This window comes from Diabrotica virgifera, chromosome 5 (genome assembly GCF_917563875.1).
Source record: "Diabrotica virgifera virgifera chromosome 5, PGI_DIABVI_V3a".
Classification (NCBI taxonomy): domain Eukaryota; kingdom Metazoa; phylum Arthropoda; class Insecta; order Coleoptera; family Chrysomelidae; genus Diabrotica; species Diabrotica virgifera.
This window is the reverse complement of record NC_065447.1, coordinates 254,935,270-254,950,042: the sequence shown is the minus strand read 5'-3', so window position 1 is coordinate 254,950,042 and position 14,773 is coordinate 254,935,270. Positions and strand designations below refer to the sequence as shown.

Below are 14,773 nucleotides of genomic sequence, written 5' to 3'. Positions count from 1 at the left end.
AAAGTTACGGAGGTAGTATAGTATAATTGGTCCAAAAAAAGGCCTAACCCATACATCCAAAGTAAAAGTTTTCCTTCAACACCAAATTGTTCTATATGGTCCACATATTGTTCAGTAAAAAGTTACACCATTTTGAGCGTCAGGTTTGGGGGGGAGATGGGGGAGAAGTCGGTAAATTAGTAGTTTTTTTAAGTTTTTCGTCAATATATCTAAAACTATGCTTTAGCGTAAGGAATGTTCTATAGAAAAATATTCTACATAAAATTTAAAACAAAAAAGGTTCTATACATAATTGTTATAAAATCAACGGTTCCAGAGTTACGAAGGGTGAAAAGTGGAGGTTTTTTTTATAGGTTTTTTATAGTTTTTATAGGTGGTTACTTTTTATATTTACCGATTTCTCTCCCCTCTCCCCCCCCCAAACCCGACGCTCAAAATGGTGTGACTTTTTTCTGAACATTATGTGGACCATATAAAACAATTTGGTGTTGGAGGATAACTTTCACTTTGGATGTCTGGGTTTTTGGTATAGCTATATCATAAATATTGCCCAAAAAATATAAAAAGTATCGAAAACTTCAACTTTTCACAATCTGTAACTCTGGAACCATTGATTTTATAACAATTATGTAACGAACATATTTTGTTTTGAATTTCATGTAGAACATTTTTGTATATAACATTGTTTACGATAAAGCATAGTTTTAGAAATATTGACGAAAAACGTAAAAAAACTACTAATTTGCCGGCTTCTCTCCCATCTCTCTCCCAAACCGGACGCTCAAAATGGTGTAGCTTTTTATTGAACAATATGTGGACCATATCGAACATTTTGGTGTTGGAGGAAAACTTTTACTTTGGAGGTTTTTTTGGTTAGGCCTTTTTTTGGACCAGTTATACTATACTACCTCCGTAACTTTGGAACCATTCATTTTAGAAAGATTATGCATAGGACCTTTTGTATTTCAAATTTAATGTAGAACAATTTTGTATAGAGGGTTGTTCATGCTAAACCGCATAGTTTTAGAAATATTGGCGAAAAACTTAAAAAACTACGAATTTACCGATTTCTCCCCCCTCTCCCCCCCAAACCCGACGCTCAAAATGGTGTGACTTTTTTCTGGACATTGTGTGGACCATATAGAACAATTTGGTGTTAAAGGATAACTTTCACTTTGGATGTCTGGGTTATGCCATCTTTTGGATCAACTATACTATACTAGTTCAGTTTTGTATAAAAATGAGATTTCCAAAATTTCACGCTTCAAAAACTCATAATAACTTATACGTACAAATTTAAAGTCTTCTGCATTTTAAAATAGTTCAAACGACCCGTGACGTCGCATAGTTTAACTATATGGTTCCGTTTATGGTTATATTTAGGTATGTTCTTCTTCTTCTTCTTTAGTTTATTGGCCTCCACCCACTTGGGTATTTGGCCAGCTCGTCGTCGCGGAATAAAGGAAAAATATTTATATTCTAATGACATTTATCGTATGGCATTGTAATAATATATACCAGTTTGTTGAGATTGGAGTTTGATATAGTTATTGAAGGAAAGGAAAGAAGGTTTACTATGGAAAATTAAACCATTTTGTAAAAGTACAAATTGTCTATGAATAGTTCAAACGATCAAAAACACTTGTAACGTCACATAACTGTATTTTCTACTGACGTTTATAATGTCTAATTTAAAATTATATATAATTTTGTTTACTTTGTTGGTGTAGAATGTAAACACAACCCGATGACGTCACGATGCGTTTTGGGCTGGCTGGTATAATTTGAATTTTTAATCGTCTTTAGGGGCCAAACGAAAGACAAACAAAACTTTTTTATCTTTGATACATGTTAAATTATGTTCTGTTGTGATTCATAACATTTTTTTCGAATTTACAATTTCCCTATTTCCCTATTGTATTAATAACTAAAGCTGACAGTTGTTTTATGTGTTTTTAAAAGCTGTACAATAAATATGGTTGTTAATGAAAAATAGCGAATTACTGTGATGACGGGCTACGGACGATAGGAAAAGATCTTATAGTGAAGTAGTCAACTTGTTCAATGATCCATAAGGCGACAGTACAAACAATTATTATTGTAAAGCGCTTTGAGGAAATTGGACGAGTAAACGAAAGAATTCCAACAGGCAGACGAAAAACTATTATATATGACAATAAAATTTTAGATTTAATGTACAGTTTCGTTGAAGATCCACATATTATATCCTCACGCAGAGCTGCACTAAGACAAGACAGACAAGTTAAAAAACAGACAAGAACTAAGGAGTGGTTTGATAGGGAGTGTGTAGAGCTGTCAGAAGAGAAGAAAAAGTTAAGAATACGTATGTTGACCAACCCTAACGACAAAAACAGAGAAGAGTATAACCACGTACGAAAACAGTTAAAGAAAAGTTGCAGGAAGAAAAAGAGAGAATTCAATGAAAAAAAGTTGCAGGAGATAGAAGAAAAATTTAAAAACAATGAAATAAGATCATTTTATCAAGAGGTAAAAAAAGTAGAAAAAGGTTACCAAAGCAAAACAAGCTACATAAAGACCATAGAAGGAGAACTAGTAAGTGAGCCGGGAAAAGTTATGAAAGAATGGAAAATGTATTTCGAAACGTTACTAAACAGTGATGATGAAGATCAGGGAGAGTACGAAGACAGAACAGAGGGTGCAGATATAAGAATAGCCGAACCAACCAAAGACGAAGTTCAAAGAGTTGTAAGCAAATTGAAAAACAATAAAAGTCCAGGTCCAAATGAAATAAGTGCAGAAATGCTGAAAGCAGGGGGAAGAAAACGACTGGAAAAGGTGTATGAACTGATAGAACTTACATGGAAAGAAGAAAAGATGCCTGAAGAGTGGGCCAGAGTCTGGATAATCCCATTACATAAAAAAGGGGATGCAACGATGTTGCAGAATTACAGGGGTATTGCTTTGCTGGACGTGTGCTATAAGATATTTGCTAGGATTGTAAGAGAAAGATTAGAGGTATACGCAGAGAAACTAATAGGAGAATACCAAGCAGGCTTTAGAAACAATAGATCGACGACAGAGCAAATATTTAACATAAAAGAAATCCAAACAAGCTGCTACGAACATAAAATGGTTTTATATGCACTATTCATAGATTTTAAGCAGGCCTATGATAAAATTAATAGAAAAAAAATGTATGAAGCCCTACGGCAAATGGAAATACCAGAAAAACTAATCAAGTTAATAAGAATTACCTTAAATATGACATCTAACGAAATAGTGTGGATCAGTCACAAATCGGAAGAGTTTATAGTCAAAAAAGGACTTAGACAAGGTGACCCTCTATCAACTGTGTTATTTAACCTAGTTTTGGAAACAATTGTAAGGAACAGCAGAATAGAAACACAAGAAACGATCTACCGTAACGAACATCAATGCATGGCCTACGCCGACGACCTTACACTGCTAGCAAAAACTAATACCGAATTAAAGAAAATCATGAGAAGATTAGTCAGAGAGGCAAAAAAATTCGGCCTAGAAATAAATGAAGAAAAGACGAAGTATATGGTGCTAGGCAACACAGAAAGAGAACCTGTAGATAAGCTAAAGTTAACAGCGTTCGATGGAAAAGAATATAAATTTAAATGAGTAAATCACTTTACATATCTAGGTGCCATTATAGATGAAAAAGGACACGAGCAAAACGAACTAAAGCACAGGATAGCTAAAGGTAACCGAAAGGTCGGCAGTTTAAAAAAATAATTAAAGTCAAATTACGTATCAAGAAAGACGAAAATTAGAATATACCAAACTGTAATAAGAGCAACAGTCACCTACGGATGTGAAACATGGGTACTAAATAAAACAGAAGAAGAAATGATAGAGAGATGGGAACGCAAGGTACTGAGGACTATTTTCGGGGGAAAAAATACGGCAGATGGTTGGCAAAGAAGAACTAATCAAGAATTAAGGATGCTTTACAAGGAACCAACTATAACAAGATACACAAAGGCACAAAGAATCAGGTGGGCAGGTCATGTCGAGAGGATGGATAGGTCAAGAATGCCAAAGAAGGTACTATTAAGAAAACCAGTTGGGACAAGGAGACGAGGTAGACCAAGAAAAAGATGGCACGAAAAGTTTCAAGAAGATATAGGATCGATGGAAATTACAGACTGGAAAGAGAAAGCGAAAAACAGGATACAGTGGAGAAACATAGTGCAGCAATTTTTACATAGACATTAAATCAAATTATATAATAAATATAAGACATTAGTATATACTGTCATTTGTATTATGTAAAATTGTTATTGTTAAGTTGTAAAGCCCTAGGCCTCCAAGGCCTGTAGAGCATGTTAAATAAAAAAGAGCTGCACAAATACATGAGTAGGTCATTCTTCAGTGTTATGTGTATTACATAATTCATTTAAAACCTACAACATCCAGTTTTTGCCAGAATTAATCGAAGATGACTACGACCAGGCCCGGACTGGCCCGCCGGCCCACCGGCCATCGGGCCGGTGCGCCTTTTGCCTTGGTTACTATCTATCCATTAAAAAAATTAAACGCTGAAAAATTTTTTTTTTTGAACTGTTACACAAATATGATGCAGCTACCATTCCCCTAAAAAATGTCTCTACTTGCTTGTGATTTCGCCGTTTGGCACCAGAAACCTACATAATGAAGCCAGTGGGTACAACACAATACCAGATATCAGATAATCAAATATCGTAGGCTATTCGGGCGCCTTTCATGGATATCAATATCCGCTCCGAGAACGCGCAGCGCCCTCGAAGACCATTTTTACGATTCGGGCGCCTTTTGTAGGTATTAATGTCCGCTGTTCCTGTTATAATAAATTGCTTAGATGCGACGAACGGCGCCCTCGAAGACCATTTTTACGATTCAAACGCCTTTGTGTGTATCAATATCTGCTCCGAGGACGCGCGCGCCCTCGAAGACAATTTTTACGATTCGGGCGCCTTTCGTAGGTATCAACATCCACTGTTTCTATTATAATAAATTGCTTGTATGCAACGCACGGCGCCCTCGAAGACTATTTCTACGATTTGAGCGCCTTTCGTGGGTATCAATTTCCGCTGTTTCTATTATAATAAAAAGCTTAGATGCAACGCGCGGCGCCCTCGAAGACCTTTTGTTGGTATCAATATCTGCTCCGAGGACGCGCGGCGCCCTCGAAGACCATTTTTAAGATTCGGGCGCCTTTCGTATTCACGGTTTCTGTTATAATAAATAGCTTAGATGAGTCGCGCGGCTATTTTACGATTCAGGAGCCTTTCGTAGATATCAATGTCATCTGTTTATATTATATTACAATAGTGTTACATCCCACAATTGGCCTAATGAGTGCAGTTTTCTGCGCGCCATAACTAAATCATACATACAGGATTTTTGCACCCTAGAATCATACATCATAATGAAGCCAGTAGGTACATCAAAATTCAACTCGTATCAGGTAATCAAAGGCCAACACACATAGCTCGAAAATGGCACAAAGGTTTTTCTGACCTCTTATGGTTCAGTTGTGCGGCGAGCCTTAGCTTCTCCGGTATGACTCCGTCTATGCCATGTACCTTTCGGATCTTTATCCATCCAACGGCCTCGCCGAGTTCCAACTCAGTAAAGGGTACCGCCTCTATGAAACAAGTAACACTTAAACGTCTGTTCTCCACTTGAGGAAAGCACTCCCGTATTAGACAGTCTCTTCTCCTCGGGCAGGGGATAGTGTGTCTTTTCCCCTTCTGTTAGATACACACCATCTTGAAACACTGTCCCCAGATACCTCTTTTGAGATCCTGAAGCAGGTTACTCCACTTTTCTCTCTTCAATCATGTAATCTCATTTCTGTACTGGTTCTGCATTCGCTTTAATTCATTGATTATCTTTTTCCTGCTTGAAATTTTAATAACCTCTTCCACTCCATTCTTACTCTCATACAATTCGTTCTCTGATATTCAAGCCCCTCATTCTACCAGTACGGTTATTTTCTTTCATACCATCCATTTGACCTAACACAAGCCAACTCCGGTGCCCCACTCAGATCCTCGATCAACTCACTCACATCCTCGCATCTCAGACCAATCAAGCTAAAAGCACCCACAAAGACTTACTCATTTAAAAATCTCTTTAGATCGATATCTTCATCTTTCCGTTTCTTCCTTTTGCTCGCTAGTTCAAAACTCACATATTTATGTAAGCTGAGTGATTCTTCTTTTAAAACAGTTCAGCTTACGACCCTGTTTAGAAGTAACGTTGAAACCAGCGAGATGTCCGGAAAGTATTTACTATTACCTACGAACGGAGGTGCATGGATCCATTATCATAGGTATTTCCCTCTCCCATCTTGAACTTTTTGGTTCCATGGACGATCGTTCACATTCAGGTTACCGGCGCCTCCCCTTGTCCATCCTTTATTTCAAAAGTTCTAGAATTATATTTCTCTATACTTACGCACTCTTTTAAGTCAGACATTGTCATTCTAGTTGGTCGGAGTTGGTCATTCGAGTTATTCTGGTGTAACAAACTCATGTATTGATTGGTATAGTACTGTTCTCTTAGCATTGTCGTACGCGGCTTTGAAGTCAACAAATAGATGATGGGTTTTACCATCGGTAACCGGAGACCGGTACACTCTCCGTCCCAGCCTCTTGGATAATCAGTCAATATACTCTTCATATACTCAAAGCGGGACATTTGGTGAAACATAGCAATTGCACACCATCAGGTATCAAACTTGTACTTCAACATACCGATTCTTAACAAAGTGTCTGGTGATGCCAACTCCTCGATTCATCACGTATATGGTCACGTTAGATCTCTTATCTTTAATGATTCTTTGTTGAGAGACTAAATGTGATAACATTCCCTTCGTGTGAGTACCTCTGCAACGTCGTGAGCGGCCCTCGCCCTTCCCATATTTATTTAAAGGAACTTCGAATTAGATGGTTCTTATCTCTCTAACATACCTATAGGCTGTCTGAGTTCTGGTCCTAGGTGCTTTCATCCACCCTTTCCTCATCCCTTGTGGCCAGGTGTCTCTTAAGCCCCCGCTTTTCGAGGATGAGTTTTTTATACTGCGGGCACTGTAAGCTGTCGGCTCTGTGACCGGATTCTTTACAAGTGAGGCAAAAAGTCGCCTTACTACTACACTATCGTGCCTGGTGCCCCCTTTGCCACATATGTAGTAGGAGTCCGTCATGTTTTCTCCCTTGCAGTCGGTTTTACTATGCCCGAACTGCAGGCATCTAAAGCAGCGCTGGGCATGCAGTCTCTCTCGAATCTTGCACGAGTTCCAGTCAATTGGTATATGTTTTCTTTCCAGAGGCTTCTTGGCTGTGATGTGTGTCAGTCCGACCATGACGTTTGTGTTCCCTTCTCTATTTTCCCTTCCTCCGTGCGGGCCACGATATTCTTCTTCAGGCGCTTGGCCTTTTCTTTCCCTGCCACTTTGAGGGTGAAGTCCCGTCCGTAGTATTCTTAGCGCTTGTGATGCTAATCGCCTCCTTCTTTGTGTCTAGGCTACCCTTGATTTGCTTGAGCAATTCGGCATGGGATTTTCTACCTTCCTTCATGATCACCTTCTGCGTCTACATCCTACTTTCCCCGCATTCATACTCCACCTGCGCGAGGTGAAAGTCCATACCCATAAATGTAACTTCCAGGAGCTTCCTGAAGTTCCTACCTTTGTAGCCCCTACTACTCTTAGGGACGCCTCTCTGGTCCCCAGTATCTCCATGTCTTTCCTCAATTTAGAAATAATTGCCAGTAGTCTCTTGTCCCTGTCGATTTCCGTCACCCTTTTCTCTACAGGGACCATGAAAATATTCTGACGGTTTTCCCGGTTCTCTTCCTTCTGACCCGTCCTTGTCATCGTGCTTATAGTACTAAGTTGGAAGTACTCCACCTTTCCTGGTCTGTATGTACCTCCTGCACATACTCCCAGTTCCTGTTTTTCCTTGTCAGGTCGTGAAACCTTTCCCCCTCACTGATTCCATGACCACTACTAAGTCGCATGTAGGTTTATCCTATCTTCCCGGTTTGGCGACCCTATAGTGAGCTTCTTCCCATCTTTATGATGTCCTTTATTTTTTAAAGCCTCTTTTTCCTGAGTTCAGAACCGTTGCGATCATTTCTATCTCTTCTTCACTAAGTTTTTCGGGAAAGAACTCCTCGAAACCGACCTGTGTGGACACTCCTGCCGTTTCCTTAGTCGTTCCTTCCTCACCGGTGTGCTCTACTATTCTATTTCGTTTCTCAATGCTGCCGAGGGCGACTTGTCTGAGATTGCTCTTCATGTCTTTGGTGACTATCTTTAAGTTTTTTACCTCATTCTTGATCTCGACCTTCGTGTTTGTATGGTCGGACATTAGTTTCACTAAATTATTTGAAACTCTGGTAAGTTTATCCATTGTTCTTACCATTAGTGAGGAGCTCCTTTGCAAGGTTGTCTCCCCTGGGAGATCCGTCTTGGTCAGGTCCCTACCACTGACCGGAGATCTTCGAACAGATCCCATTCTTCCGAAGATCATAGTCTCTTTCTTCCTCTTTCCCTCTTCGCTTAGAATTTCTCCTTTGTTCCCTTTACTAGAATGAACACCTTATCATCTCATTCATACCTTGTTAAAGCTGCACCACCACCGGTGACACGCTCCATTATCACTTCGTTTTGTTTTATTTTTTCCTAAGTGATTAAATACTTATCCATATAGTTCCCGCGATTAGGAGAGAATTATACTGTCCGGTGAGGCAGTGAGCCCTTGCCCACGCTAAGGCTTGAATTACAAAGGACTTTCGCCAGTTCTCCGAGGGCTCCGTTTGCGAGCGACTGACATTAGGCCATTCACTGCTCATTTACGGATCACCTGAAACAGTGTGATTGCGGCTTTTTTATCGAGGTTTACTCTGCTATTTTAGAGCGCTCTAAGAATTCGAAATAATTTTAAAAGTACCTTCTGTTGAACACCAATGATCATGATTGTTGATCAATGTTTTTGAACCAGTAGATTCTTCTGTAGAAGCAGTTGAAAAATGGTAAATTACTTTATTGTTTTAAATTAATATTAAACTTAAAAAAATTCACAAGTAATATTAATTTACTTTACATGTAGGCCTGGATCTTGCGTACCAAAAAAAGTTGTATAATAGCAAGCTGAAAATTTGTTAATAAGTTAACAGTGTCTAATCGGACAAACTTTGATGTACTTGTGTTTGGAAACACTGGAACAGGGGAAGTTTTAATTGTACAACAGGTTAAAAATTTGGAACGTCAGACTACGAAAACGTCCCATGTATTTTGTCGGACAGAACTTCCAATTAATTTGTTTCCCTTTCATTCAACTCTTATGCAAAAATCAGACTGCTATTTATCACCAACATAATTTCTGTCATTTAACATGTTCTACGTGTCTGACTTATTAAAATGCTCAGTTGGTACCAGTCTGATTTTTCCATGGGAGTTTAATGAGTGAGTAAAAAATAAATTGGAAGTTCTGTCCGACAAAATACATGTGACAGTTTTCGTAGTCTGACGTTTCAAATGTTTAACCTGTTACCACAATTAAAACTTCACATATTCCAGTGTTCCCATACATCCAAGTTTATCCGACTAGACATCGTTAACCTATTAACAAATTTTCAGCTTGCTATTATACAACTTTTTTTGGTACGCGGGATCCAGGCCTAATGCACTAGGATTTCAAAAAAGTTTGATGCAAAAGCTTAGAAGGGGGTCTGGCGCCTTTGTTTAGAGATTGGGTTAGCGCCTTTTTTAGAATTTGGGTTGGCGCCTTTTTTAGGAGCCAGTCCGGCCCTGACTACGACCATAAATTACAGTTTAGTGAGGTCTTCTTCTTGCAGTGCCTATCCATTTCGGATGTTGGCGAACATCATGGCAATTTTTATTTTGCACACTGCTGCTACAAAAAGATTTGTGGTTGTTGTGTTGAACCATGTACATTTTTCGGCCAGAAAATCTTTTACTTTCCTGGTCCTCGTTCTCCTTCTATTTTTCCTTGTAAGATTAGTTGCAGCAGTCCATATCTTTCACTATTCCTCATGATGTGACTGAGATATTCGATTTTGGCTGTTTTTATTGTGATTAACAGCTCTTTTTCTTTTTGCATTCTCAGATTTAGTGTGGTAGTGATGAATAAAATTGTAACTGACTATAACTTCGTTAACAAGATAAGTTTTTCCGACGATTCAATACATATTTACAGGGTGTGGGAATGTAAATCGCCAAAATTTAAGGTATTGGAGTGAGTTAAATACACACCGGATAACTGAAAACCATCCTCAAAGATAACAAAATCTAAATGTATGGTTGAATATAGTGGGTACTCCATTAATTGGGCCGTTTTTTATACCTATAAGAAAATTTAGAAAACGATAATTATGAAATACTACTCAGATATGAAATTGTACGTGCCCCCAAATACAAGTTTGGCCAATACAAGCCAATTTTAATGAGATAATATGGTTCCAGCACCTAGGTGCTCTAGTTCATTATGGTGTCAACGTTCGGCGTTATTTAAATCAAACATTTCCTGGACGATGGATTGGTCGTTTAGATAGTATCGAATAGCCTCCTCGTTCACCAGATTTAAATCTTAAAGATTATTTTTATTGAGAATACTTGACAAGTAAAATTTATAAAACTAAAGCAGCTTTCAAATCTCCATACTACAAAATTGGTGTATCCCAAGAGATAATTAGATGTTCCCAAACTTTTGGTCCACTCTGTATATATTCGTATATACTATACTTCTCTCAACCGTCAAATCTTGTGTATTTTCTTGTTACTAATTTAATCTAACAAAGTATTCACAATAAAACTAAAGTGCTATACCCCCTTGCTTGATAAAGGCCATTATCGACGATAAGATATAATAAAGATAAGTTTGTATTAAACTAAACAACGTTAGCATATACATATTATTGAAACAGTTATTTGTTGCAGTATGTGAAAATAATACAAAAGAAAAAAATGATGCAGATCAACAGGAAGCTGCTTCCCATTAAGGCCCATTACTTCTTTTTTATGGCAGGTAATGTTTAGAAAGTTTATTATATGTATTTAGAAATAAGTTAGGCAAACAAAGTTAATCAAGAAATATTTTAAAAGCTTACGTAAAGTAAAAAACTTCTAGAGTAAATTTTTTGTGGAGGATTTCGTCAAAAGCTTTGTTTGCCATCGCTAATTCATTTAAAAGCCAAATATATGGCGCTAGAGCACATATCTGATCTAGCAGAGCAAAATGCCAATTTTTAAAGAAAAGCAGTAAATACCTTTTTTCTTCTTCTTCTTTTTCTTTTATATAGGCAGTACTGCCTGTTTTCCTTCAACGGTGCCTTTTATTCTGCCCCTAAATTATCGTTCCATCTTTTCCTTGGGCGTCCTATACTTCTTTTGCCTAACGGTGACTTGTCCCTGGCTATTCTTACTATCCTTTATTTAAAAATCCTGCTGATGTGTTGATTCTACTCTTCTTTTCTGTTCTTTACCGAGGTATTTATATTGTCTACCCCACATATGCGTCTGATTTCCTCACTTCTTACCGTGTCCCGTAGTTCTTTTCAAGCAATCCTTCTTAAGATCTTCATTTCGTTGGTTTCCAGATGTCTTTGTTTTGCTTGTGTCTGGTCTTGTTTCAGCTGTGTAAGTCATAACTGGCTTAACACTCTTAGGTGTTTGTTTTTCCAACTTGTGTCATTTAGTCATCCGGCCGTTCTACTGGGTTTAATTATTTGATATTTTACCTCTTCTTCGATATTGTTGTCGTCTGATAGATTAATTCGCAGGTATTTGAAAGTCGTTACTTGTTGTATAATTTGATTGTCTAACTCCAATTGGCATCTTATTGGTTCTTTGGCTATTACTAAGCTTTTTTTGCTGATATTTTCATATTCATTTCTTTTGCGTTAATGTTGAATTCGTTCAGTAATTGTAGATCATGTTCGCACTCTGCTACTAACACGGTGTCATCAGCGTAACGTAACAGAGTATTTTTATCTCTCTATCGCTTATTTTGTACCCTCTTTTTTTCTTCACTTGTTTTATTACTGCCTTCAACATTATGTTAAACAGTAGAGGACTTAATGAATCTCCTTGCCTGATTTCTGTGTTTGCTTCTATGGATTCTGTTATTATTCCATCGACTTTCATTTCTATTTTGTTTCTTACATAATTATATGTTTTCTATTAATTTTATGATATCCACTGGTAAATTTTTGTCAAATTTTTGTCATATAGTAGGTGTATCACATCTTTTAATTGTATTCTATCAAACGCTTCCTCTAGGTCTATGAAACAGAAAAAGGCAGGATTATTAATGTTTTCTAATGATTTCTCCGCTATTTGCCTTATCACAAAAACTGCATCGGTACATGACCTTCCACTTTTAAAACCTTGTTGTTCATCCGATATATTTATGCACGCCATTATTTTCTCCATTAGTATTTTTGTTGTGAGTTTAAATACATTTTTTATTAAATTAAATGTTTACTAATGAAAGTAAGTAGTAACGATTAGATTAGATTATGTGAGGTCGTTAAGGCTATGGAGTCTCTCCCCACTTCGACATATAAAGATCTTTTGTGCATACCTTATTCTGGTTAAAGTCTAGGATTCCAATACTTCTGATAAAACTGATTGGCATTCTAGGTGACTTGTTTCCTATCTCAGAGGGCGTTAGGGTGACCTGTTCTAGGAATTTTAGTCGTTTACAGAATAGTGCCACGCAATTGCATAGAATGTGTTTTGCCGTTTCTTTTTCGTTGTCACAGAAACGACAGTTCTCACTATCTGATTTGCCCATTTTTTTGAGATGGTATCTCAGAGGGCAGTGACCAGTGAGAAGGCCAGTGACCATTTTTATATCTTTTTTGCTCATTTCAAGAAGGCGGTTTATTTCAGTAGGCGACACTTTTGAGCCTTTTTCCTTGCCTTTTTCCTGGTGTGTTAGACCAGTATAGTTGTAGTTGATTGAGTTCCCAGGTCCGGAGTTCCTCTCTGATGTGGCTTTTTGGTAGTCCACAGAAGGGTTCTGGACCTTGGAAAGGGGTATTGGCTCCTTCTTTTGCGAGTCTATCAGCTTCCTCATTTCCTGCAATTCCCTTGTGACCTGGCACCACATCAAAGTTACTTTTCTGCGTTCCACCAGTTTCTTAAGGGATTGTTTACAGTCCCAAACCATATTTGACTCACAAGTAAATGACCTTAGAGCCTTTAAGGCAACTTGGCTGTCTGATAAATGAAGATTTACGAGTGTCTCGGTTGAGACATTCTTGGGCACTAATATCTGTAGCATGTATTTCTGCCTGAAAGATAGTTGGGGCGTTTCCAAGAGATTTGGATAGCCTGAAATTCGGCCCAGTAACTCCCACTCCCGCTCTTTCATCTATCTTAGATCCATCCGTATACCATACGAGTGAACCTTCCTCCAGTAGTAGTAGATAATGATAGTAATATCTTTTCCAGCAATGGGCCCAATCCTTCCACAGCTCAACGTCATCGGTAAAGAATTGGGAGTATCTTCCTTTGTGATGGGTATAATAACGGGTATTCTTCCAGTGTTGTTTCTCCTGGCTAAACCAGTATTCGGGCTGATCGTGGATATATTTAGGGACTACAGGAAATCAATTTTTATCGCATTAATCGTTGCAACCACAGTTAGCTTCTGGCTCCTGGATTACGTTCCCCAACAACCTGGACTGCAAATAGTGTTAAATGGAACCGACATTCAACATTTTAAAAAATGTGATATTAGCGTAAGTATAGTTTGACCTTAGCAAAAATATATTGATGGCCAAAAAAATGCAACACCTAGAAGGACAAATATTTTTTAAATATTTATTTATACATTATAATATTGTTATTATTTGGTAATATCATTAACACATTTGCAACGTCATTTTAGTCAAAAAATTAATGAGTGGCTCCTCTTTGATCTTCTATACAAACTAGTATAAAGTGTAGCAAAAATTTATATAATATTTAGTCGAGGAAATGAAAGTGAAAAAATGGCAAAACCTTTAAATTTTTTCGTCCAGCATCGATTTGTACTAAATTTTGGAATTAGGCTCATTTTACCCTCTAGTTCATTTTCTATACTGAGCCGTTGTACGCTTTTGGTTTTTAAGTGTGAAAATTATCCCTAATTGTAAAAAATTATAAAATAACATTTTAAACTTTAATATTGTCAACATTTGGTTCTTATTAGTTACATAATTATTGTTTTATGCTTTAAGATATAATATCATAATATTTCAACCCTTAAAACCACCCTTGTTGGAGCTATATATACAAAATTTACTTATCCTAAAAGAATAATTTCGGCTTGCATCAATTTACATAAAAATTTGGGATTAGGATCATCTCACCCTGTACTTCATATTCTATATCATGCTCAAGGGCGTTGATTATTTGTAGGGGTGTAAACTACCCCTTAAATTCAAAAATTATATAAAAACATTGTAAACTTTAATATGGATAAAATTTGGTTTTGATTGGTTAAATAGTGATTGTTTTACGCTTTAGGATATAATATAATAATATTTCAACCCTTAAAAACCACCCTTAATAACATTGCAATTTTTATAAGTAGATAATTTTATAGATCTATACAGAAAAAAACTAGAATTAAAGAATTACAAAAACATTTATTTACACAAAAATACGAATTTACAAATATGTACAAATACAAAAACAAATAGTTTTGTAGTCATCTTCCAGTATACGAACCGGTTCTGTGGTATAATATACATTGAAAAT

The 14,773-nt window shown here is 37.2% G+C and overlaps 1 protein-coding gene across 1 annotated transcript in view; it reads left to right on the top strand.

The window, feature by feature from the left end:
* The window catches only part of LOC114328236 (major facilitator superfamily domain-containing protein 6), a 51,000-nt gene that overhangs the window by 7,558 nt on the left and 28,669 nt on the right, over positions 1 to 14,773 (top strand). The window contains exons 2-3 of the mRNA XM_050651138.1: positions 10,961 to 11,048; positions 13,481 to 13,770. Of these exons, the coding sequence (XP_050507095.1) occupies positions 10,988 to 11,048; positions 13,481 to 13,770 (351 nt within the window). The 5' untranslated portion in view covers positions 10,961 to 10,987. The remainder of the gene's footprint in view (positions 1 to 10,960; positions 11,049 to 13,480; positions 13,771 to 14,773) is intronic.